Source organism: Penicillium arizonense, assembly GCF_001773325.1.
Source record: "Penicillium arizonense strain CBS 141311 chromosome Unknown PENARI_contig012, whole genome shotgun sequence".
NCBI lineage: Eukaryota > Fungi > Ascomycota > Eurotiomycetes > Eurotiales > Aspergillaceae > Penicillium > Penicillium arizonense.
The window spans coordinates 16,236-41,150 of record NW_019173289.1 but is presented as its reverse complement, the minus strand read 5'-3'; the positions used below and the strand labels follow the sequence as shown (position 1 = coordinate 41,150).

At 48.8% G+C, this 24,915-nt stretch overlaps 9 protein-coding genes across 9 annotated transcripts; 5 read left to right on the top strand and 4 right to left on the bottom strand.

Annotated features, from left to right (window-relative positions):
- Positions 1–45: 45 nt before the first annotated feature.
- Positions 46–1,581, top strand: PENARI_c012G08574 (uncharacterized protein; the record flags this gene model as incomplete). Its single annotated transcript, XM_022632990.1, has 6 exons — positions 46–100; positions 158–259; positions 394–562; positions 617–740; positions 795–1,282; positions 1,338–1,581. The coding sequence occupies 6 exons, from the start codon at positions 46–48 to the stop codon at positions 1,579–1,581; spliced, it is 1,182 nt and encodes a 393-aa protein (XP_022487369.1).
- Positions 1,582–2,164: 583 nt separating this feature from the next.
- Positions 2,165–3,331, top strand: PENARI_c012G03193 (GTP-binding protein; the record flags this gene model as incomplete). Its single annotated transcript, XM_022632854.1, has 2 exons — positions 2,165–2,215; positions 2,282–3,331. The coding sequence occupies 2 exons, from the start codon at positions 2,165–2,167 to the stop codon at positions 3,329–3,331; spliced, it is 1,101 nt and encodes a 366-aa protein (XP_022487225.1).
- A 531-nt stretch (positions 3,332–3,862) lies between these two features.
- On the bottom strand, positions 3,863–7,680 carry PENARI_c012G08896 (uncharacterized protein; the record flags this gene model as incomplete). The annotated part of the gene is made up of 5 exons (XM_022633001.1): positions 3,863–4,911; positions 4,962–5,178; positions 5,419–5,661; positions 6,613–7,186; positions 7,247–7,680. 5 exons carry the CDS (start codon positions 7,678–7,680, stop codon positions 3,863–3,865), a joined length of 2,517 nt encoding a protein of 838 aa, XP_022487211.1.
- A 219-nt stretch (positions 7,681–7,899) lies between these two features.
- PENARI_c012G06811 (uncharacterized protein) lies at positions 7,900–9,015 on the top strand (the record flags this gene model as incomplete). The annotated part of the gene is made up of 1 exon (XM_022632952.1): positions 7,900–9,015. The coding sequence occupies one exon, from the start codon at positions 7,900–7,902 to the stop codon at positions 9,013–9,015; it is 1,116 nt and encodes a 371-aa protein (XP_022487143.1).
- A 1,867-nt stretch (positions 9,016–10,882) lies between these two features.
- On the top strand, positions 10,883–11,933 carry PENARI_c012G01401 (uncharacterized protein; the record flags this gene model as incomplete). The annotated part of the gene is made up of 4 exons (XM_022632808.1): positions 10,883–11,047; positions 11,108–11,128; positions 11,200–11,346; positions 11,412–11,933. The coding sequence occupies 4 exons, from the start codon at positions 10,883–10,885 to the stop codon at positions 11,931–11,933; spliced, it is 855 nt and encodes a 284-aa protein (XP_022487128.1).
- A 542-nt stretch (positions 11,934–12,475) lies between these two features.
- On the bottom strand, positions 12,476–13,918 carry PENARI_c012G03053 (uncharacterized protein; the record flags this gene model as incomplete). Its single annotated transcript, XM_022632852.1, has 1 exon — positions 12,476–13,918. One exon carries the CDS (start codon positions 13,916–13,918, stop codon positions 12,476–12,478), a length of 1,443 nt encoding a protein of 480 aa, XP_022487227.1.
- Positions 13,919–15,443: 1,525 nt separating this feature from the next.
- PENARI_c012G12336 (GMC family oxidoreductase) lies at positions 15,444–17,273 on the top strand (the record flags this gene model as incomplete). Its single annotated transcript, XM_022633077.1, has 1 exon — positions 15,444–17,273. One exon carries the CDS (start codon positions 15,444–15,446, stop codon positions 17,271–17,273), a length of 1,830 nt encoding a protein of 609 aa, XP_022487216.1.
- Positions 17,274–18,494: 1,221 nt separating this feature from the next.
- On the bottom strand, positions 18,495–20,799 carry PENARI_c012G10012 (uncharacterized protein; the record flags this gene model as incomplete). The annotated part of the gene is made up of 8 exons (XM_022633030.1): positions 18,495–18,922; positions 18,973–19,036; positions 19,084–19,298; positions 19,357–19,666; positions 19,730–20,165; positions 20,223–20,521; positions 20,571–20,654; positions 20,722–20,799. The coding sequence occupies 8 exons, from the start codon at positions 20,797–20,799 to the stop codon at positions 18,495–18,497; spliced, it is 1,914 nt and encodes a 637-aa protein (XP_022487092.1).
- Positions 20,800–21,473: 674 nt separating this feature from the next.
- Positions 21,474–24,659, bottom strand: cym1 (pitrilysin family metalloprotease cym1; the record flags this gene model as incomplete). Its single annotated transcript, XM_022633020.1, has 2 exons — positions 21,474–24,231; positions 24,286–24,659. The coding sequence occupies 2 exons, from the start codon at positions 24,657–24,659 to the stop codon at positions 21,474–21,476; spliced, it is 3,132 nt and encodes a 1,043-aa protein (XP_022487236.1).
- Positions 24,660–24,915: the final 256 nt, after the last annotated feature.

Sequence of the window (24,915 nt, the reverse complement as noted above, 5' to 3'; positions counted from 1 at the left end):
TACAGAAAGCCAATACGTCCCTCAAAGATCCACAATGTCTGCAAAATGCCGGGCAAATATATCGAAAACTACAACCATGTCCCAGAGACCAAGGAAGATCGTCAGTCATTGTACAGTATGATTGTTTTCGTTTTGCTAATATGACCCTTGGTATTAGTTGATTACGCAGAGCTTATCACCCTTGATTTGGAACTTTATGAGCAGCCAGGAGGAAAGGAAAAGCTCGTGAAGCAACTGGATCATGCAGTTCGAAATGTTGGTGAGTTAATAGTAGACCTAAAATAGACTTCATGGATACACTTTGCATGAACCCCACTGTTGCTGGATCCAGTCATCCCCTGGTCTTTATCTGTAGTTAGTTAGTTGGATTGCTAACAGATTGTCTCTATATAGGCTTCTTCTACGTGAAGAATTTCGGCATCAGCCAGGAAGAGGTGGATCGCCAGTTTGCTTTTGGACGCGAATTTTATGCCCTTCCACTTGAGGAAAAGCTGAAGTTTCACAATGCCGAAGACCTCGCGAGAGGCGAATACAATGGCTACAGACCAGCTGGACACAGAATGTACGATTGTTGGTGTTGATTAATTGGTTCATTGACTAATATGTCTTCAACCAGCCTCGGAAATGGTATCAGAGATAACGTGCAGGTGTACAATATTCCAAAGTTTGATGGTCACCACCAGCGACAGCAGCCTCCCGTCCTTGCTGAAAACATCGAAGAAATTGAGGCCTTTAGCCGGGTAAGCCTACTCATTTAGTCTTGATAACTGCTCATTAACTAATTCGAAACATAGAAATGCCACACCGAAGTTGTAGAGAAGCTTCTCCGCCTCTTCGCAATTCTACTCGAGCTTCCTGATGAAGATCAGCTCGTGCGCGACCACCAATACGATGTCAAGGGCGAGGATCACCTACGGTACATGCACTATGCAGCCCGCAGCGTAGAAGAGAGTATGTATCTAACAGCTCGTCGTCACCATGACCATAGGGCTGACCAGGAACAATTTGCAGACAAGAAAGTGGGCGAACTATACAGCCCGGGCCATACAGATCTCGGAACTGTCACCCTTCTCTTCCGCCAGCCAGTTTCAGGTCTCCAGATCCTCAATTCTGAGGGCCAATGGAAATATGTCAAGCCTCAGAATGCCACATTGACAGTCAACACTTGTGACAGTCTAACTGCTCTCACAGGCGGGTTGATCAAGAGTAGCATTCACCGTGTACATGCGCCTCCTTCAGATCAGGCTCACATTGACCGACTGGGGGTTCTCTATTTTGCTCGGTAAGACAATCTTGTCATTATGTATACATGTGGAACTAAATGCTGATTGACATAGTCCCAACAATCATATTGTCCTGGACCCAATCCAGAACAGCCCCGTTCTCCAGAGACTTGGCTTGACCACTAACGCTTTCACTGAGCTGGGTCAACATTTAACCACTGAGCAGTGGGTTCAGGTCCGACAGACACAACAGCAACGCCGCAACCGCGATGTGAAGGTTACTACTGAAGGAAAGTATACCTACAAGCCTAAGGACCTTGAGATAATTCCAGGGTTGCAAGCTACTATCTACAACTAGTCGTGTAGTCTGAATTATGAAATGAACACATAGGGCGCGAGCATGTTATGAGAAAGATTTAGTGAATCGTACTCGCAATTTCCTACTCCGAAGGAATGTGTCTTTGAAGCAATGTTGGTGGGATCAAGTTCATTACACAAAAAAAGGTTAGGATTAAATATGACCGAATGCTTCAGATAGGCCCTTACCTTTGTGTGCAACGCATAGAGAAAACTTAACTAGCCGGCGAGCGAAAGGGAGGTCACCGCCCGGTGCGATATCGAGTCTTCTATACCGACTAGGAATGCCGCTTTTTATACCGCTTTTGAACCACGATAGTTTGGTTCGAATAGTAGCATAAAGTCGCACCGGACGGCGGTATATAGGTGGTATAGCGGTAGACTCGTGCACTATTTGTTAGACAATCTGATGCAATTAGAGATTATTGGCGATGTTGACAGTAATGAAAATACTGTATTTAGAGCGGTGTTTCTGCCGTTTTTTTTTTGTCTGGCAGAATAATTGCGCAAAGTGGAGTTTCTCAACGCCCCTCACTGTACAGTCTTCATTCCGCCATCCCATCTGAGAAACAGAGAAAATCAAAATGGCGATTCCGATCACAATCGTCACTGGCTTCCTAGGCTCAGGCAAAACAGTACGTGCACAATCAGATCGTCAATGACACCATCTGCAGCGACACAACCCGCTAACACACACCCAGACAATCCTCCTCAACCTAATCCCCCAACTTCCAAGCACCTACCGTCTAGCCCTTCTAAAAAACGAATTCGGCGATGTGGCAGTGGACAGCCAACTCGCCGCAACAAGCAGCATAAGCGGCGTGAAAGAAATGCTAAACGGATGCATATGCTGCAACATGGTGGGCTCACTTGGCGACGCCCTAACCCAACTCCGCAACGAAGTGAAACCAGACCGAATCGTGATCGAAACAAGCGGCAGCGCATTCCCTGCTACTCTCGCGATGGAAGTGAACCGACTCGCGCGCGAGGAGGGCGGACATTTCGCCCTGGATGGAGTGATCAGCGTGATTGATGTTGAGAATTGGGAGGGGTATGAGGATACGTCGTTTACGGCGAAGTTGCAGGCCAAGTATACGGATTTGATTATTTTCAATAAGTGGGAGAATGTGCCCGAGATGCGGTTTGATGCTTGTCTTGATCGGGTGGGTGATTTGGAGGTTCAGACGCCTTGGGTTAAGTCGGCTAAGGGGAGGGTTGATAAGGATGTTCTGCTGGGTATTGATGGGGCTTTGTTTAGGGGATTGACGGGTGTTGAGGATGGGAGTCATGGCCATGATGAGCATGACCATGAACATAAGCATGATCATCAGTCGGAGGTTGAGGTGCTTTCTGTTTGTTTGAAGGCTGCTTCTGAGGGGAGAACTGTGGATGTTGCTGCTCTTGAGCAGTTCCTTTCTTCTGTGCCGCGGGACGAGGTTTATCGCATTAAGGGTATCCTTCGGTGTTCGAAGCAAGATTTGCCGGCTGAGACTTCGGATGATCTTGCATCGAAGCCCAAGACTGAGGAGTCTGGTGTTCAATACTACATTCTCAACTGGGCATTTGGACGCTGGACTTGCACGCCTTCCACTATTGTTGCTGAGGGTGCCGACCAAACTGTCATTTGCCGCATTACGTTGATTTTAGCACGATACGAGTCCGCCAAGTGGAAGAAGAAGCTGGATGCTGGCGGCCTGGTGCAGGCTAGTGAGGGAGATGATATAGAGTTGACTGTGGAGCGTCTGGCTTAGACGAGGAGCTGGTTTCCTGTATAGATGTAATGTGGTTGCTGATACCTTACGAAATGATAGAGAGCATGATAGATTTCAAATCTTTGACAAGTACTTTACTGCTTGACACTACGAGAAAAAGCACTGAGGGGAGGTATGTATGACGAGGGCCAGGACAGTGCCACTATAGTATTGGACAGCTTGGCGGGAATTCGGGTCCTGATGGAAGTATATGCATTCTTTCTTTCTCACTAGTTTGATCCCTTTCTTTCGCATCTGTCTATTTCATCAATATGGAGAGAAGATTCCCGCTACCCGAGCTTACTTCACACCCCCGCGCAGAGTACCATCAGGGCAATGGTGAGATCATTGAGAACTGACGCGGAAAGCAACTTCACTCGAGTTTAGATTCTAGAGAAGGGAACGATGTAAAATATGCTGCAGAAAACACGACAAATACTATATTACTCTTCCCACTGGAAGTCTCAAACGAAAGATATTTTCAAGCAAAATGACAAAATGCACAATGTTCAACAATAAAACAGAGCCAAACTAGTAGTTGAGCAGGGCCGAAGCGCCAGTCTCGCTCGAGATGTAAATCACCTCATGGTTGTCGGAGAATCCGTTGAAGCGAGTAGCACTGCACTTGGTGTAGGCGCCCATATCCTCGAAATAGAGCCAGTCACCAGTGTTGAGCAGGCCAGGAAGCTCGATCTTCTCGCTGATGACATCAATGCCGTCACAGGTCGGGCCCCAGATGGAGTAAGTGATCTTCTCCGAAGTCGCAGAGTTCGGAGTGCCGGGCTCTGAGGCGCAGGTGAGGACCTGGGCGATCGGGTGCTGGTGATCGAAGATGATGTTCGAGAAGTTGCCATAGACACCGTCGTTGAGGTACAACATGTATGCGTCGCGCGAGGGGTCCGTGGGGTCCGGAATGTCTCGCCGCGCGATGACATTGGCGGCCAGGGTATACGCGGTGGCCACATAGTAACGGCCAGGCTCGGCAATGACACGGATGTGCGGCGGGAAGCAAGCGTCCACGGCTTCACCTAGAATGCCCGCGAATTTCTCAAAGCTGTCCTGGCAGAATCCACCACCAACATCCAAGGTGTGAAGCTCGTGGCCCACTTCTGCGGCCTGGTCAAAGACCACGCGCGCATCCTGAACAGCCTTGAGGAACGCCGAGGGATCTTCGGCGCCGGAACCGACGTGGAAGCTCACACCGACGACATTGAGTTCCAGCTCGTAAGCCAGTTCGAGCAGCGGACGAGCCATATCCATGGAGGCTCCAAACTTCATACTCAACCGGCACAGGCTGGTCGAGTCATCGGTCAGGATACGCAGGTACAGCTCCGCATCGGGGAAGGTGGCCTTGATCTTGTAAAGCTCGTCGGCATTGTCAAAGGTCATCTGCTTAACGCCGACCTCGGAGGCAAAGCGCAAGTAGGACTTGGTCTTGCAGGGCTGCGCATAGATGATGCGGCTAGGATCGATGCCCGTCTGAAGGGCCAGATCGATCTCCGACTTGGAGGCACAGTCGAAACCGTTTCCAAGCTGGGCCATGAGACGCAGAACCTCGGGGTCCGGGTTGCACTTGACAGCTGGAGATATTGTTAGCAAGGCTCGATTGTTCCAGTGAAGTAAGACTTACCATAGAAGGGCTTGATACGGCCCAAATTCATCTTCCAGCGCATATGCTGGCGGTAAACCTCCCCCATATCCGCCACGTAGAAAGCATCCTCCTCACCAGGACCACAGTGGTCCACATCCACCTCAGTGGCCCGCTTCTTCAACACATCCAGAACCAGTTCCTTGGCGGTCAAGGAAGATTGCAACAGATTGTCCTCTCCATGACTGCTGATGGGACCCTGAAGGTCCAGACTATTGGTATAGTCTTTCCTGAAAGTGCATATTTCAGCAGTCGATACACACGCAGTCGGTGCCATAACCGTGCAGCTGCAACTCAGCACGATTGATGATATAAAAAGATAGAAAAGAAAAAAGTATTTAAACCGGCAGACGACTGCGCGTTAGGGAGGACGAAATGTGTCACAACCGAAGTTGACTGGACCAAGCCTCCTAGACCCTTCCCCCTGAAGAGGAAGAACCTTCGAAGAAGTCCTATGCGGCAGCTCAGAGAACGAGGGAATAATCTCGTGGGACGTCAACGGGACGAAAAAAGGCGCACCGGACGAGAGCTTAGAAACCGCAAGCAGGAGGTGGAATGTTGTTAAGAGTGTCGCGTTGACGTCGAGTGGAGACAATTTGGCTAAGAAGCTGACGAGAGGCTGGAGCCGTAATGACCGATAGCCTTTGGGGGTTCCAAAGGCAGGGTCGAGCTGGAAAAAGGACTAAATCTGAGAGACAAAAAGAGACCAGTTAGCACAGCTGGCTACTGCAATTCCAGTGCTATGATAAATATGAGAGAAAAAAAGTGGACGTGTGAGAGAAGTCCGAGGGTTCAGAATTTTAAAAATTGGAGAATTTTTGGAGGGGCAGTAAGTGAGCTTAGGGCACACGACCATTGGGACAAAAAAAAGGCCGCACAGTCACAAGCCAGAACCACACATGAAGCAAAAAAAGACTCACCTGGAAAAAGACGAGTTGAGGACCCAAAAAAGAGGGAGATGGGAAGGAGGAAGCTGGAAGAGAGAGAGAGATGACGACTCTGTGGGGGAAAACCATTTGCTTACGGCATCACCCGAAGGGTCTCGGTCTACAAAAAAAAAAAAACTTGACACCAATAATCCCTCGAATGCGTTATTTTTGGGACCTTACTGCTACTCGATCCATTTTTATTGCTAGTGCAGCTTCCTATACGTCGCGAAATGTGCATGATGCATGAGGCGCGGACCAGATCCCGCTTTGTGCCCGGAATTGCTGAATTCAATTGCCAACATGCGGTGTGAGCGACACCGGATTGCCCTAATTTGATCATTCCTGGATGCCTGCTCTAGCGTCAAACAAATACAAATACCGGTATTCAGCACACTATGCGTTATATGTACCTAGGTGTGGCTGTGTGCTTACCTGGGAGCTATGTAGATGATACGCAGACCTACCGTGTAACATTTATATGCACGTAGTGTAGCTATATCCTACATAGATATGTAGGCACATGTAGGAAGCTACTCGTGCATCTACGTGTCCACTGGCAGTTCTTGATGTGCGCACGGACCATGAAAAGACCGGCCTCTCAGCTTTGTTCCGATGGTCATATACTTCACCCTTATATATGACCTGTATTTTTATTCCTTGCCTTCTGCCGTGCGACTGTAGCAATAAAATTCGATCTCATCTACCTGATCATGTTGAGAGGGGAGCTGTAAACTGTCCTGCACAGCTGTAAACCCTGCAGAGCTCATCAGATCAAAGAAAACTGTTTCGCTGTCATGTCGTCTCTTCAGAGCCACCAAGATAATTGCGTCCGGGGATGTCCGAACCAATCGGTCCAGCACATTGACTAGTGCGGGCAAGCTATCTGCGTTGTAGGTGCAATCCGAAACCAAGATTAACTCAATGGGCCGGTTGCATAGGTCATCCGGGGGGTTGTCCCAGTCGAGGTTTTGATATTCAACACTCGACTGGGGTGCCGTCTGAGCCTCTTCAATGTTCCGTGTTATTATCGACTCGACCTCGGGGAGGTCCGTGAGTAAAACTGAGCAGTTGGGTAGCAAGCTCGCCAAGGCAATGCCTACTATCCCACACCCTGCCCCTAACTCAACCACTTGAATTGGTGAGCTGCGGGCGGTGGATAAGAGCCGTGTTAAAGCAGGCATTTTTGACTCGAGATGTTTGTATTTTGGTTTGCCAGCTCTTGTTTTTATATCTTCCAGTGCCCTCTGCAAGTATATCACTGAGGCGAGGCCCGCATCCCTAGGAACATCCTTGGTTAGAACCTAAAACATGAAGAACCCATAGAGGTAAAGAACGTACCATATATGTCGGGCAATGCTATTCCCAGTTTCCTCCCAAATATTCAAACCCTCGCGAGGTCCGTCCCTGAGAACCAATTTCTCTGCAGGCAACTTGAGCCCAAACGGTGCACTTGTGGCAGCCATAACCAATGGCACTAGAGCTCTATCCCCAGTGACCTCGGGCTGAAGTTTGATGCTCAGCTGCATGGACTGCTGGACCAAAGCTGACGGGAGGGGGCCCAAATTAATGGCCAGTTCACGATTCCCGGCGTTCCATGTCACTTTCTGTTCAAATCCTGGGGATTTGTGAATTGAGGAAACGATTAATTCGACATCTTCAGCGAGGAAATCGTCTCCCAGGTCCGTGGTGATGCAAATAAGTGCGGAGATAAAGAGTGAGCCTTTCTTCGGTGAAACCCTTGGGGTTTTCAGGAATTGAATGTAGTAGACCATCACAAGATGTACCCAATATCTCCCGTTTCTCTTTGCACCATCTTGCGATCATCAAAAATTACCCCGGATCGGTATCTCACGTGCCCGCTGACTAACAGGGGATGACATCGGTTGCGTCCAACTTCACTTCATCCTTGACTTTGTTAATGTCGCCGGCGACAGCCGGTGGAGTGAATTGAACTTTGATCAAATCGCCGTGCCTCCATCGCCTTGCCCAACATGATGCGACCGCGCGACCCCCGCATCCGGCAACGGATCAACCAGATCTCCCATAATCTCGAGTCCGCCAACGAAACAGCACAGGAAGGGCTTTACGCATTCTCCCACAACTATATCTCCCCATGCTTTGCATCGATTGGAAGCTGTGTCACCGCATGCACAGCCCCTTGCCTGCCGAGCCGGGAAGACCACCTCAGGCGGAGACGACGCGGCCGAACCGAGGCTAACTTTGATTTCTACGATGATTGGGAGAATGAAGAAGAAGAGGACAGCTTACTTGGATGGGGCAATGGTGAGCTTGACAGGCTCCTTGCTGGTAGCGGCCTAGCGCGCGGAAATGCGGAGCAACCGCGCCGACCGAGGAGGATGAGCTATGGGACTCGAAACACAAGGCGAAGGAGCACAGTACACATTCCAGATAATCACGCCGACCCGACTGTTATTCCAAGTTCGTCCTTTATCGGGTTCCTTGAGCGCTTCCCGTGGAGGTTTGGCGCGCGCGGAGTCAAGTATCGGCCTTCCGCTGCTGATCTCCAAGAACATCCGGGCACCCGGCGATATGCGCATGAGGATGAACCCTTGATGGAAGCTATGGACGATGAGGCTCAGCTATCTCCCACTCCGGCTGGGAGGAATCGTAGTGCGACGCAATCATCCCGTGGGACATCGAATTCACTTAGTTCGCGCGGTGATCTATTCCCTAGTGACGAGGAGGAGGATGCCGTACCCCTTGACGATGAATTCGCGTTTACCTTCACGCGTCGAGGGACGGGATTGGAGTCAGATGATCAGTCTGGAGCAAAATCTGAGTTGACAAAGTCTGGTTCTGCATCTAGCCTGGGCGATGCGTCGTCCAAAAAGGACAAACGGAAAAACAAACGCCGCACGAAGAGATTCTCGAGCCCACCTGGCGCCAAGATTGTTCAATCGATTGACACACCGTCGATGACAGATTTTAAAACAGAAGATCAGCGGGCTGCACTGGAAGAAGAAGCGGCCATTGAGAGTAGACGACTCGCCGCACAAGAGCTAGCTTTGAGTCGAGGTCTCGATATGAGAGCGGGTGATATGGTAGGAGATATTGCACAACCTCCTGTCCTCTCGAAGTCAAGCTGACCAAGGCACATGTTCAGCCAACTACGAAATCTACCAACACAAGTCTACCGCTACAAAACGAGGATAAACAATCCATCCCCCAATTTAGGAGGTTCAGTGATTCTTCCGGCCAAGAAGCATCTACCAACCAGACTGAACCTTTCCCTCCTCTCTCATTATCTCCTTCTTCTGTGATTCTGGAGTCTCAAGGCCTGTCCAAAGCCTCGCCAAGGGCTCTCTCACCGCATGGACTTGATGATACGAATTCCTTCGACTAATTAGCACTGGGGCCTATGTTCCTCTGTGCATTCTGTTTTTGCTTGCTTCCGGTGGTGTTCATGGTCTTTCGCCATGGGTCACTACCTGTATGATATTATGAGCGACTTTGCTGTACCTTATACCCCCTGACACGAATTGAAGAGTATTAAGTATTATGACATGTGGAATTTCTCCAATCTCCTTGCCAATATTACGCTAAAGAGGTTCAAGAACTGCATAATAAAATATTACCTCATTTCCAACTACTTCACTGCAATGGATAATTTCCCTGTCACATCCCCAACTTCATTGGTAGAACATAGATCATCACGAGACCTCTATCATGCTTTACATTAGCCCGAGGACTTTCCGAAATAAAAACTCGATCTAGGCCGAGAAAATAAAGGGAAGTTAATGAGCGTCTAGCGTCCTCGTGAATGCTATCGATGCCATAGTCCGAACATCTACACCCTTCAATGTATGTTTTGTGACTACACAGAAACGAACTATTTCTACTTTCCACTCACTCTATAGAGTATGAAACGAGAAAACACATTCAGCTTGTGTGGTGTTCCACTATGTCAATGTTGCTAATCGCTTGCTAGCACGTACGAAAGTGTCTATGGAGCAAATAATAGCCAAGCAGACAATCAAGCTGAAGAACAAAGAGACTTGAATATATAAAGGGCCTCTCTTTCCCGATCTACGGGAGTCATTGTTTCCTCATCATGTCTATCTATATACCACACGATATGAAACCGAGAGCTGGAGAGTAATTGTTGAGGAGCTTACTCCATCTTGACTCATCTCCCTCTTTAACCCTTCTTATTAGCTACCTGGCTGTCTATGCTTAGGCCTCCAATATCTCGCTCCTGTGTTTCCAACTACTGATAACTGTCTTTTGTGCGGTCCAATAAAGACCTCCTGCTCTGTGTTCTGGTCACATTTACCATCAAAAAACAAATACCAGCCAGGTCTTTCCAGCATGTCCCAGCTGGTATCCTGGAGCCTTCAAGGTCACTGGTATCAGAAACACGGAATGTTCCACTAGGTAATTAAAAGAGGGATTCCGGCTTGTCTCTGAAATGTATTGACAATTAATCTTAGAAGGGTCTGTGTCATCAACACTGCCCATAGGCTGGTCCACCTTGGCTGTGCTCAGGCAGTATCATACTAGCCGCTGGGAGGCTCTAGAAGGATCTCTCCTATGGTGAACAGGCTCATATGCCGACGCGAAGAAGTATCCGCGTATGCTAGAGGGCGCCTGGCTTGTTAAATAGTACAAAATGTACATAATATCACCTTTCGATGTGCGATTTGAAGGTCATCACGCACCGTTCGGGTAGTTAGCCCATATGCAAAGCATTGAAGCCCAGAGACAAGCCGGGACCGGCATGTCGTTATCCCCACACCCTCCGGGGCCCACATCGGCCTCGTCAGCAAAATACGAACAGCACACTGCACTCCTACATCAGCCAGGAATTGTGATTGTATTATTTTCTGCACTTTCTGCATTGCTTGAGCAAGACATTGTATTGGAGTTCCAACGCTTTACATATATAGTCTCATATCACAGGAATCGTCAACCGCCACAACATACCAACGATTATCGGTCGTCTTGCCCCGCATCATGGCTAAAGCAGAACAAGACCTCAGATCTGTTCTGGATGGAGGCTTTAATCCAAGAGAATTCCCTTGGTATGAGCCTGAACTTGTCGAGGTTCCTGAGCCAGCGAAGAAGATCCTAGAGAGCAGAATTCCACGTGAGGCTGTGGTCGAGCATGTGAAGAAAGTGGTAAGTGTCTCTCCTGATCCTAAATTGGGAATTGATACTGATAAATCTTGTATTTTCCAGCGAGATAGAGCTTTTGCAGTGGTAAGTCTGTGCTCTTCTGAATGCCATCTGGTGGATTTGGGATGACGTTCGAGATGCTAAACAGCTTCCAGTTCCCTTATCCGTGCATAGGTGCTTTTCGATTCTTGGATATGTCTATAGCACAGTCACCGCTGTATCCTGAAATTCTCGATCGCCTGAGGTCCGGTGAAAAGCTACTGGATGTTGGATGCGCAGTTGGACAAGAGTTGCGTCAACTGGTGAGACCGATTCATTTCGTCAAGTAAAACTTGATAAGTTTTAAATTTGCTAATCCTTTCATCAGGTTTTCGACGGCGTGCCATCAGAGAATCTCTTCGCCTCAGATCTCCGCCAAGATTTCTTCGACATAGGCTACGACTTATTCAACGACCGCGATAGTCTAAAATCTCACTTCATAATGGCAGACATCTTCGACGATAACTCGGACTTGGTAAGGAATCTGGCCAACAAAATCGACATCGTGAATGCCGCTTCATTCTTCCATCTCTTCGACTGGGACAAGCAAGTTACCATTGCAAAGCGGCTTATAGGGCTGCTTCACGACAAGCCTGGGTCTCTTTTGATTGGAAGACAGGTTGGCCGGGTTGATCCGCCACCTCCTGAAAAGAAATATGAAGCTGGAAAGCATTACCGCCATAATCCTGCTACGTGGAAGAAGCTCTGGGAGCAGGTTGGGAGCGAAACGGGGACAAAGTGGGAGGTTGAGGCTTGGATGGAGAAGTGGGCTGGGGCGGATTCTATGATGAAGGATTTCCATGAAGGCTTGGAAACGTTTAAATTGAGGTTCACGGTGCGGAGGATTTGAGAGACATGCCTTGATTTGGTAGGGATGTTTCTTCGACTACTTGATATAGCCGTGGATGAATATGACGAAAGACAGAACTCACGGGTGAGCAACTAGATTTTCAGGGATGTCATCACCAAAGTACCAATTGAAGAGGAGACTATGAGATGGATAAATATGAAGTGTCTAGATCGATAGAGAGAAAGGAATATGACATGGATCCGGCCGATGACGGCAGGATCAAGTATAATTCTGCACATGTTTTTGCCTAAATAGAGCTTGGATTTTTGTCAAGGAACCGAGGTTGAGATTGTATATCCAAAATGTTGAGCAATAGATTGGAAGGGGAAAATGATTTTGATGGATAAATTGGTTATGAAGGTATCTCAGAACTAGCTAGGAAAACCACAGAGAGGTGGCGCCAGTCTCAACACAAAGCTCATTCAATAACGCGTGGGACAGAAATTGCGGTGGTGTTTGCCAAGCCTTTGACATATGGACAGCCGCTTCACCCTTGAAAACAAAATAATTGAATGAATGCTTCAGACCACTTGTGTCACATCCTACAGAGAGAGATAGTCTGCGCAGCGGGTAATGCCAAGCTGCTGAACCAGGAACTCGTTGACAAACTGGCACTTAGGATCCTGGCGCTGCTGAATAGCCAAGAACTCGGGCAGCTTCGGGAATTTCTCCAGGGTATAGGTGGCATTAGGAGGACTCATCTTGTTCCAGTGGGACCGAACATTGTAGGTTTCACCAAATTGAGGGAGGAATTCATGGGCCAATTCCTGGTTCTGCCAGAGAGTGGTGAAGTTGTTATATTCTTGGATCCAGTCAATCTCAATGATCGCAAAAACACCGCTGGACTCCGGGCCAAGGTTATAGGTGTTGACAGGAGACAAATATGTATCGTCACCCTTGAGGGTACGGTGTTGGATGACCATTTGCTTGTTATAGGGAGCCTTCATGCGAGGCGTCTGGGCCTGTTGGAAGGTGGTGTAGTTGGCGGCGGCTTCCGCGTAAGACTCAATAGGAAGAAAGTGCTCGATTTCTGCATAGAAGCCTCGGGTACAGACACCTTGGGGAGAGCAGGACGCAGCGTCAGTGACTTCGTCGTAGCAGATGTATTCCTTCTTGCAATCACCGCAGCCGTTGGCACAGTAATTGAGAGTGCAGTTGCGAACACCGGTATAGTCAGTCGGCTCCCAGTAAGAGAGGAAGTAAGTAGGCTCGAGGGCCCAGCTGTGAGTGTTTTCATCCCAGTCGAAGTGAGGGCCCCAAACAGTCATACGGTCGTGCTCCTTGTACAGTTGGGCAAGCTCCTTGTACATCTTCGAGAAGTCGGATGTGGCATTCAACACCTTAGTGGTCTTCTTCAGGAGTTGGGTAGGCTGGACCTTGATAGTCAACTCTGTGATTAAACCGAGGGCACCAAGGCTGATACGGAAAGCCTTGAGTTCTTCCGCATTCTGCTTCTCGTCGATGACACGGAGATTTCCCTGCGAGTCCAGCACACGCAGCCCAATGATCTGGGTTGCGATATTACCGAGGTGGGATCCAGAACCGTGGGTACCGGTGGAGGCAGCACCCACAAAGTTCTGAACACGCTCAACACCGAGATTGCTAAAGGATAAGTCATTGGCCTTCAGCTCTTGGACAAGGTCATCGACATCCCAGCCGGCACCAAAGGTGACGGTCAGATTCTTCTTGTCGATACTGAGCTTTTTCAAATTGGTGAGGGAAACGATATAGGTGGGCTTCTCAGTGAGAGTGTTGTCGACGCAGGTAGTGAGGTTACCGAATCCATGACCATTTCCAACAACTTTGATGTGGGAGCCCTCATGGTACTGCTCCTTGAGGAACTTGGCGGCGGCAAGCTCATTCTGAGGAGCAATGTAGGCGTCAGACTGACAAGTGACCTCAAACTGCCAGTTGAACCAGCGGTAGGCTGAGCCAGACACTGCGTGCAACAGCAGCAGCAAAAAAGCCAGCTTAAGGCTAAGCATTCCGGAATCTATGGAGTCTCCAATGTCAGGAAACTACCTGGCATGGGAGAAATCGAATGAAAGACTCACAGGAATAAGAATGCTCGAACTATAAACAAGATCGTCTCACAAGAGGATTATTGCAATAGTAATGATTGAAAGGACTGCGTTGGCGTTGAAGAGACGGAGCTGCGAAAGAGAACGGTGAGCGAAGGCAACTTATATAACCCCAAACTCGCTCCTGTTTCAAATAAATCCCGATTGACGAGACACTCCACTCATGAGCAAATTTTTCCTTTCGACTGGAGCATTCTGATACGTGTTCCCTGTGATAGAGTCATCGTCGATCAGACGGGTGGACAGTGACCTGCATAGCGGGAAGTTGAGACTAAAGTATGGACTAAATACAGGGGCTGCCATTGCCGCTTGCCCTTTCTGTTATACTGGTTGTGTATTTGAGTCGGGGTTCCAAGAAAGGGCATTAAGCGTAGTTAGTGAGGAAAATCGCACACACTACAACGATTTACCAAAAGAATGCTGCCGTGCTTCAGTCCATCAAGGCTTTCTCGGAAATCTCCCCACTGAGGCGTCCTTGGCGTTTCTCGGATCAGATAAAAAAATTCGAATGGGATCGTCACGCTATGCCCACTGACCAACCTTGGGTCAGTGGGGGACATTGTGGCGCAGGTACGGAGTATGATGATCTTAATTAATGAGGCAGCTGAGCTTCATTTGCAAGTCAAGTCCTTTGGCACGAAGGCAGTCCTTTAGGTAAAAATTCTAGTTGCTAGCTGGCTCTTTTCCTTCTTTCAACCAACCAACCAACCCTTCAATAGAATAATCACTGCTATTTATCTCTTGCTAGTGCGTAGTGCTTTGGCTTTTAGCCCAATGAAAATTGAACCCTGTTAGTATCCACTTTTTTGGCTATGCGTTAAACTCAATTAAAGACCGACTTAGTATTTGCCGCGTCCTGGCAAACCGAGCGAGGACACTAATGACCCTTATCAATCACCATGTGGCAGATCCCAGACCCGTAGAGTTGGTTGGGCCTTAAGTGTTACCTATCAGGCGCCGTCCTGCCATGCCTTGTTCTCCAACCCTAATTTGCCGGTGAAGAAAGTGGCAAGTGGCAAGGTTGCTTGCACTCTTAGAGACAAGTTGCATGAGTCTTTAGCGACCAACTTTGGAACCCAGGCACCAAATATTACGTATCGTTGAACAATAAGGGGCTACAATCGTACGATTGACAGTAGTTCCGCTTATTATGCTCCTCGTCCTTGAGTACGCTTCTCCAGAAGCCCACAATTTTGGTACCTCTGACAAATGAAGCCGACGAACGCACGCTTTAAACTCGGATTCAATCTCGGGTCTTCGTACACGATCATCAATGTCCCGCGTGACGAGCTTCCGATCGAAGCATTATGTGTATGTAGGAAGAAATCTAGATATTCTCACTCTCAGTCGTCAAGAACTTTTACTGTATAGCAACCGACTCAGGACTTCTTTTTCTTTTTCTCCCTTCCATCTGAGATTGTAACTCGAGATGAAGTCTCCAATCTTCTCCTGCTTTCTTATCTCTGTGGCCGCAGCCCAGAGATACCTGCCCTCAGAGCAAATCGATGTCCAATCCAGTCTTCTTTCTGATCCTAAGAAGGTCGCCAACAAGACTGTTGACTACATCATTGCGGGAGGTGGCTTGACGGGCCTGACTATTGCGACCAAGCTGACTGAAGACCCCAACGTCAAGGTCCTAGTCATTGAAAACGGCTTTTATGAGTCCACCGATGGAGCCATCACTGAGGATCTGAACGCCTACGGAGACATTTTTGGCACCAATGTTGACCACGCCTACGAAATCGTCCCTCAAGCTACCAACAACCGCACCGAGAACATTCGCTCGGGCAATGGCCTTGGAGGATCAACTTTGATCAACGGTGGCTCCTGGACACGTCCCCACAAAGCCCAGATCGATTCTTGGGAGAAAGTGTTTCGCAACAAGGGCTGGAACTGGGACAACCTGTTCCCATATATGAACAAGGTCGAGATCGCCCGTGCTCCAAATGATGTCGAGATTGCCGCTGGGCACTACTATAATGCTTCCTGCCACGGAACGAACGGTACCGTTCATGCTGGTCCCCGTAACACCGGAAAGGCCTTTTCTCCGATAATCAAGACCCTTATGAATTCTGCGAAGGAACGTGGTGTCCCTACCCAGCTAGACTTTCACTGTGGGGTCCCTCGCGGTGTTTCTATGATTCCCAATACGCTACACGAGGACCAGACTCGCTCGGATGCTGCACGTGAATGGCTTCTGCCCAACTACAAGCGCCGAAACTTGCAGATTCTGACTGGTCAGTTTGTTGGAAAAGTCCTTATCAATCAAACTGTTTCTGGTCACAAAGCCGTTGGTGTAAACTTTGGCACCAACAAGAATGTGAACTTTGATGTATACGCTAAGCACGAAGTACTTCTAGCGGCTGGCTCTGCTGTCTCCCCCCGAATCCTAGAATACTCGGGTATTGGCTTACAGTCTGTACTCGGTGCGGCCGGTGTTCAGCAAATTGTTGATCTCCCTGTCGGTCTTAATATGCAGGATCAAACCACCACTACCGTCGGCTCCCGTACCAAACCCTCCGGTAATGGTCAGGGCCAGGCCATCTATTTTGCTACTTTCAATGAGACGTTTGGGGATTACGCACCTCAGGCTCACCAGTTACTCAACACCAAGTTGCACCAGTGGGCTACTGAGACAGTTGCGCGAGGTGGTTTCCACAACGTGACCGCTCTTGAGATCCAGTATCAGAACTACCGTGATTGGCTAGTCAATGAAGAAGTCGCCTATGTGGAACTGTTCCTTGATACTTCCGGCAAGATCAACTTTGATTTATGGGATCTCATTCCATTCACCCGTGGTTCCGTGCATATTCAGGGCAACGACCCCTACCTGCGACGCTTTTCCTACAACCCTAAGTTCTTCATGAACGACCTAGACCTTCTTGGCCAAGCTGCTGGCTCGAAACTCGCGCGCGAGATCTCCAACAACGGTGGTATGCAGACCTATTTTGATGGCGAGACTACACCTGGACTCCGCTTGGCCTACGATGCCGATTTGGACCAGTGGGTAGATTATGTCAAGCAGAATTTCCGCGCAAACTGGCACGCCGTCAGCACCTGCTCGATGATGGCAAAGGAGCTTGGTGGAGTTGTTGATTCTGAGGCTCGAGTGTATGGTGTCGAAGGTCTTCGCGTGGTCGACGGCTCGATCCCGCCGACTCAAGTGTCTTCCCATGTCATGACTGTCTTCTATGCTATGGCTTTGAAGATTTCTGATGCCGTTCTGGCAGACTACCATGCCAAGTCTTCGATGCACTGATGACCAAAGTTTAGGATTGACCATCATGCATCGGGAAGCTGGTTATGCGGCTCGTTTGTGTTCATAGCTAAGGGTGCTTCTATGTTGTCTGCTTTAGGTTCTTTCACTTCACCGTTACCTTCTATTTCTACATTCCTCTTACCACTTAGTTTCTGTAGAAACGTTGATATTTCGTGACTATTCCCAATAGCATAGTGGATTTTGGCATTCAGTTTCAAGAAACAATCGAAGATTCAGGTGGTGCGCAAAAACCGGCAAAGTCCGAGCACTAGAAAGGAAAGGGAAAGCCAAGAAGTGGCAGAGGAAATCAAGTAGCTAGGTACCTAGCTATTAGTAGTAAAATACACGTGTATGCTAGGTACTCCGTACGTGCAGTCCAAACATGAAAAAAGGGAGCGGGTCTCCACTCTTAACGTGATTCTCGGAGATGAAGCTGTCAGGTCGGATCTCGGCCTACTGTATTAAGCTGGGGAGTAGCGATCGACTATCCGTCTGCGCCGAGGTAGACTATATCGCTCACTTGACACACATTCCTCGATGCTCTTTCCCCTGGACCTGGCTTTGAATTTATTCACAATTTCTGTTCTTTCGTTAGTAATTTGCCCGGAGCTTCTAGTATGTTAGCCTTTTAAGGCGTATATAATACCGCACCTAGAGAGAACCTTCTGACCTCTTAGGGAAAAACTTTACTATTTGCTTCTATACTAAGCCACGACCCTTTTTTAATTTAACCAAAAGCTGATTATCCTCGGATAGACATTGCGTTAGCCTATTAGAGGTCCTAGCTCTAGATATTTTAGGGTGATATAGCTTAGTAGTTCGGCTACTAACTTATTTCGTAGAACCTAAAAGAATTTCACCTAATTCCCGCAAGTACGAGTGCTCTAATTGTTCCTCGACTATAATTAAATAGACGACCTTTAAAACAAGTATTTATCGCGTTAAAAAGCCTCGGATAGGAATGGTTTTGATATCACATAAGGTTATCAAATGGGTCTAACCCATCAGCACATTGAGGAATTCTGCCTCGTTAGCTGAGTTACGTATAGAGTTATGCCGGGGAAATCTGGCTGCACGGGGCGCTACAGTTAGTCGTACTCTTTTCGTTCGGTGAGGAATTGAAGATATCTCACATGGGTCATCACCGCTGTCGTGGCGGACTAAGCCACTAAAACTAGAAGCGGTAAAACTAACTCGAAAAGGAAATTCACAGGTCCGCCTTTACATTAACGAATTACCGTTTTCTCCACTTCCGTCATTACCGAAAATCCGATTCAAGGTTGATGAAAAGCCCCCGGCAACTTGCTCAGCGCAGTCCCACTGACCCTGTGACGTAAATTGATGCGTAGAATTCTCCAACATAGCTGGAGTAGAGTCATACTGAACAGAGGTTCTCTGCATCTGTGACAACTGAGGAGGTTCGTCAAACAACCACGGTGGATTTGCGAGCGACATAATCTCCTGATCAAAGATGGTCCATGACTCATCTGCACTTGGTCCTGGGAATGCTAATGCTTCGCTGGTATCTGGCGGGGTGTGCATGGCTTGCATGCTGGACTCGAGACGGCGAAATAGGACTGTGTGGATACTTGCCGCGGATAGGTTTGTTCGTTCGAGGCTTCGAAGGTGGGATTGGATTAAGTGGAGGTCTGGAGTCTGATTAAACTTGATTTTTGCCTTTTCTTGGAATTAAACCTACCGTCCTGGTGGGTCATGCCGTCTTCAACGCCTCGAAGGAGGAGTATGGCTGCCCAGGTAATCATCTGTTTCGTTAGGAACTCTACAATAGTCAGGTTTCGGGTTGACTCACGATCAGATCCCAGTTGGACCATATACTTGCATCATCCTGTCTAAGTCTTAACACTGCCCGAGCTGACACAAGCAGTTCATATCTCTCCACAGAACTTATGTTCGCTGCGCTGAGATCGAACCCACGAGCTGGGTGGTAGATTGACAAAACATATAGCTTATGCAGATGATATTGCAGTAAGATAAGAATGCCCTGTCTGTCAGATGGAGTGGGTTCTAGCATATGTCAGCCGGGAGCAAAGCCCTGCGTGGATCTAATGCAATAGATACTCACGAGACGAGCCATTATATCGTACCAGCCAATCATCTAGCTTCCGTGCCCAAAGGCGAATGACTTGAGAGTCATTCTCAGTAAACGGGGTTCGAACGGCAGTGACAATATCATTTTCATCAGCATTGATAGAGGCCCAAATGGTGGGTAATCCTCTGCCCACGAAGTGGCTTAGGCCATAATGCATCATTTCCGCGAGGCCCTGGAATGCATTGCCTTGGTGGCTATCTAGGCGTTGGATTCCGGGTGCGGGGGCATGTCGGGGGAGCAATGGGTAAGACATTTGCATTGATGCGTGTTCAATGTCAATAACCTACATGCAGATCCAAGTCAGCCGAGTAACAGGTAAATATTTGCATATTGGAAGAATTCCTACCTGAAGACCAGAGAACAAACCACGCCAATCATCCGTCGTAGCATTCATTTCCGCGGGACAATGATCAAGCCAAATGCGATATGCCATCGAGATCCACATACCAGTGGCATCAATATAAGCCTCTGAGCTCAGACTAGCCATGATCAAGCCGAGGATATTGTGGAATGCTATCTGTGTTTCTGATTGCGGAGAAAGATCCTGTTCATCATCTTTTTGTACTACTGCCTGTGGTGAGACTGATGGGAAAGATAGAGTAACCAACTCCGCAATGGCGCTAGAAGTAGCAGCAAGATAGCCTGTCTCTAGTGATGCCAAATCCGAAGATGGGTGGTGTAGGGCAGAGATGTAAAGCACAGAGGCCAGCAGGAGAGGTGTTGGAGACGCAAAGGCACCGTAGTCTTTGAGGAAGTGGAGAAGGGGCAGGTTATTTAAGAATCTGTCGTTCTGTTAACTATTCAATTTTGTACCTCAAGTGGAAAAAGAAGATACATACGAGCACCAAAGTTGCTTGACAATGGGCCGGGACCAGGCATTTTCATCTGCAGTGGGACGAGTAATGACTCGTAGGTGTGCAACCGCTTTCCAGACTCCCTGTAGTGGGGCCGGATTCACATCCTCTTCAAGGCTTGCTTCACGAGATGAAATAGCCTCGTCATCTGCCTCCTCGGTAATACCCAGTGCGGCCTCGATTCTAGATAACCGGTTCAGAATTGACTGGTGGTCTGCAATGCCGGGTAAAATTGCAAGATTTGGATCTTGTTGTAACTCAATCAAGCTATGTATAGCGGATGCCTGAATACCGTGAGTTTGGGCTCGACCTTTTCAAGGATTAAGTTCTTACATTGGCCCGCGGCTTGAATACACACGCTGTTTGATTCTGTCGGCATCGACGACATGGAGGAGGCCCAGACACTTCGCATTTCATCTAGTGCACTGTCAGCTTTGATTGATTCGATATGTTCGATTTGAGATGATGTCTGTCTATACAGTACCTTGAGTCTTCGGCAGTTTATACAGGCCTTGGTCGGCCTAGGGCCCACCGTGACCGTGGTGGTCCTGGATTTCTTCATTTTGAGTCAGGATAATTCTACATGACTCTCCAGACACAAAAAAGAAGTGTAAACAGGTCAATTGCAGGAAGAAGAGGAAAGGATGTTGTTACATCAAGCTTATCAGAGCCACGTGAGGGGGTGAGATTAGAGTTTCTCCGCTTTGGGGCTCCGCAATTGCCACTGTAGCATTATTCATGCAAAACGTGATTGGTATTTCTACAGGTCTATAGCAAAAATTTACAAATGTTCTCCCGATTTTAGTCCGTCCTGTGTAGACTTATAGGTCCAGGGCGGTTCCGAAAACGGAGATGCGAAGTGTGCCACAAGGGCTCACATTCTTTTTGTTCTGGCGCTTGCATATTCCACAAGGGAAAGGATGCGACATCTCGCAACCAAAGGAGGTAGCTGTTTGGAGATGTGATTAGCTCTGTGCCGAAGCACGTATAGATCATCAGCGCGGGTGAGATTGCGTGGAGGGGAGATGGAAGAAACGAAAAAAAAGAGAAGAGGAAATCTATACAGATCGGATATAGAAACATATGTACAAGGTGAGGCGTTCAGGGGTAAACATAAAAGTACATGGGAAGATGGAGTGGTGTTACAAGCGTCCTAACGAATGCCGAGGTGGTGTTAGTATTAAACTTCGTAGGGTAAGAAGAGGCTGCTGAACAGGACGTGACAGAAGCCATCGCTCACGCGGAGGGAGTGGTGCCATTCTGTCCATCCATGGAGAGCTTGCGAACCTCCCATTCAGCGTCAGCCCAGTCCTTCTTCTCACCAAGAACACAAGTCGTTTGACGTGCTCCATTCACCAGGAATTGATCGGCCGCATCGTTAACATCCTTGGCGGTGACATCCAAGACCTGTTCTCTCCAACGCTGATCCATTTCGTGGGTGACACCGCTCATGAAGTAGCGGCTTCCCTCGTCATCGACACTGACAGGGGCATCAAGGCCTTGGAAGATACCGAGCTTGGCCTCTTCAATCTCACGTTCGGACCAGGCGCGGTCTCTGGCGAAGACACCGCTGTTCTTGAAGACCTTCAAAGTGTTCAGGGGGTTCGGGTCACGGTAACTCATGAAGGTGAAGATGCCCTTGAGGGGTCCATTGCTAGCACCGGCACCATAAGCACCCCCCTTCTCACGAATCTCAGGGTGAAGGTAGTTGTGGGTGAGAAGCTGTGACATGACACTGAGGGGGGCGCTGGAAGGGTCGACGAATGGCACAGTCTGGCTAGTTTGGCCGGAGTAGTATACCTTGTATGGCATGTCATAGAAGGCCTTGTTGACTGGACGGAAGGTCGAGCTTCCCGGGGTGGAGGCTGGGGAGCGGGACTGGGGAAGTCCAGAGATCCACTTCTGCAAGACAGACTCGTTGCGGCCGGCACTCTCTTTTTCGCATACCATGCGAACGCGGAGGTTGGACGAAGAGATGGCGAAAGACTGGATCAGGCGAAGCTTCTCAATCAACTCCTGCAGACGCTCGGGAGAAGACTCGGCATCCCGGAGGAGATTGGCAGTGGCTTGTAGCTGCTCAAGACCAGATTGTTGCTCCTGAACCCAGAAGGCAGGGGAGAGGTTGGCTGCCGCAGCATTGACTGCAAAACGATGACCAGTTCCGGCAATGGAATCCAGTGCTCCGTTGGTGGTCATTCGCAAAAGCTCCTGGATCATGGCCGGTGCAGCAGGGCTCATGAAGTCAGTCTCAGTAACCAGAACAGAGAGCATTTCCAGCATCTCGGGGATGTTCTGGTCCAGAGCGAAGCCGGAGAATTGCATACCCTCCTTGAACTGATCCAGATGGGTTGGCGAAGACACAAGGAAGGAGGAAGTCGAGATACCACCAGTCTTGAGTTTGATCAAGTCCTCCCATTGTTCCATAGAACGGTTAGCAGTTCCCAGACGCATAACACAATCGTTGAAAAGGGGCATGAGCAAACGAAGATCGTCGGGGAGGTTGACGAAGTCGTTCAAGGCTTGGAAGTAGGTCAGGCCATTGGTGGGGGCTTCACGCCAAACAACGTCAGCGCCATCGACCTTGGACTCGCGGATAGGCTTGCGCTCCTTCTCACGTGAAATATCCTTCACTCTCACGGATGGCAGACAGCTCAAATCGGCATTGTGGGCGTCTTCCTGGATCTTGAGAAGTTCCAACTCCTCTGCTCCAAGGTGAGCGACGGCGTTCTCAACAGACCCATGCTGCTCAATGAGCTGAGCGAGTTTCTTGTCCTTTCGGACAACCTCCTTCTCGTCCAACTCTTTGTTAAAAGTGGGTGTGCCAACCATAGTAAAGGTCATGCACTGGTCGTTGATAAGATACTTTTGCACCAATGACTCAAGGTAACCAGGCTGCGCATATCTGGTCTTGAACTCCTCGATGACATCATTCCAAGCAAGTTCTTTCATTGGGTTCGAGCCGTTAAGCCACGTCGAGATGGTCTTCTCCATCACGCCAATTCCAAAGTTTGCAGTCTTGTGGCGGAGGGAAAGTTCCAATTGATGAAGGAATCCACGGACCTTCTCCTCGCTGAAGCCAGCCGAAACAGACTCTTGGAAGACCTTCTGGACCACATCCTTGACCGTGGGGGCGTCCGCTTCACTCACGCCGTTGAGGCCAACCGAGAAGATGGGAATTCTGCCAGACGAGTCGAGACCAGTGTTTGGCGTAAAGGAAGAGCCAAGTCCGCTCTCAATAAGAGCCCGATACATAGGCGAGCCATAACCATCAAGAAGAAGCGAGGAAACAATGCCGACGGAGAAAGTTTCCACGATATCAGTAGTATCACCCATGTACCAAGAAGTGGAGGTCTTGTGTTGCTTGTCTTCGCTGGCGAATGTATCGATAGGTCCGGGAACAGTCACACTCTTGGGTCCTTGACTGAGATCCAAAGGCTTCTTGACATCAGTATCGGCCTGTCCCCTCTGGAAACCATCCAGCACGGCGCCAACCTGCTTCAAGTGATCTGCCAGAGGCATGTCACCGTAAGTGAGAATCTTGGAGTTGCTGGGATGGTAGTTGCGCTTCGAGAAATCGGTCAACTGTTTGTGGGTGAGATCTGTGATGTACTCTGGATCTCCACCGGAGTTGTTCAGCGAAGGGAAGATGCTCTCCTTGAATCGAATGTAGTAGAGGTAATTTGCGTCCGAGATCTGGCCTTTCATCTCGTTGTAGACAACTCCCTTGAAAACAATATCCTCCAGTTGAGCCTTCTTCTCGGACTCCGAGGCACGGGGATCCTCGGGACCCAGACGCCAACCTTCTTGGCGGAAGTCCGACTCCTTGAGAAGAGGGTGTAAAGTTGCATCAAGGTAGACAGATAGTAGGTTCTGGAAGTCCTGCTGGTTGGTTGTAGCAAAGGGATAGGTGGTGTGATCGGAGGCTGTGAAGGCATTCATAAAGTTGGAAAGCGAACGAGGAAGCATCTTGAAAAAGGGGTCTCGGATAGGGAATCTGGAAACACGAGGTCAGCCAACTCTTCAATGCGTTCACGTCCATGTCACTCACTTTTCACTTCCACATAGGGTGGTGTGCTCCAAAATATGAGGCACACCTGTGGCATCCGGAGGGTTGGTTTTGAATCCAATTCCAAACACATTGTTCTTATCATCCCGAGCCACATGCATATAGTCCGCATCGGTCTTGTCATGCTTCAACCAAACCGCAGTCAGATGAAGCTCCGGCACATGCTTCTTCTCTTGAATCGTGAACCCGTGGAGCTTCTCACCAACCTGGGGATAACTCTCCAAGTTGGTTACTGTTGAGGCAGCTCTTACCCAGGTATTCCGGGGAAGGATCGTATTTTTTAGTGCACGAGCACTGAGAGGCTGGCGGAGGGCAGGCACTCGCGCCGTGCCGAGGCGCATTGATGAGCGCAACATGGTGTGTATAGTTTGTGACGATCTTAAATGAGCATTTCAATATCAGATCAAATTGCAAAGCGTAAAACGAAGGACTTGACGCAGTAAAGATCAAAGGGAAGCAGACCTAAATCTGAGGAAGATGTCAAAGATTAAGTAAGAAGCCGAGCCTCGATGGAAATAAAGAGCTTACTCATCACCCGTGACTGGACACAGAGAACCTTGACGTTGACTGGAGGGAACTTCGAGACGGACGTTCAATTAACAAAAACCACCA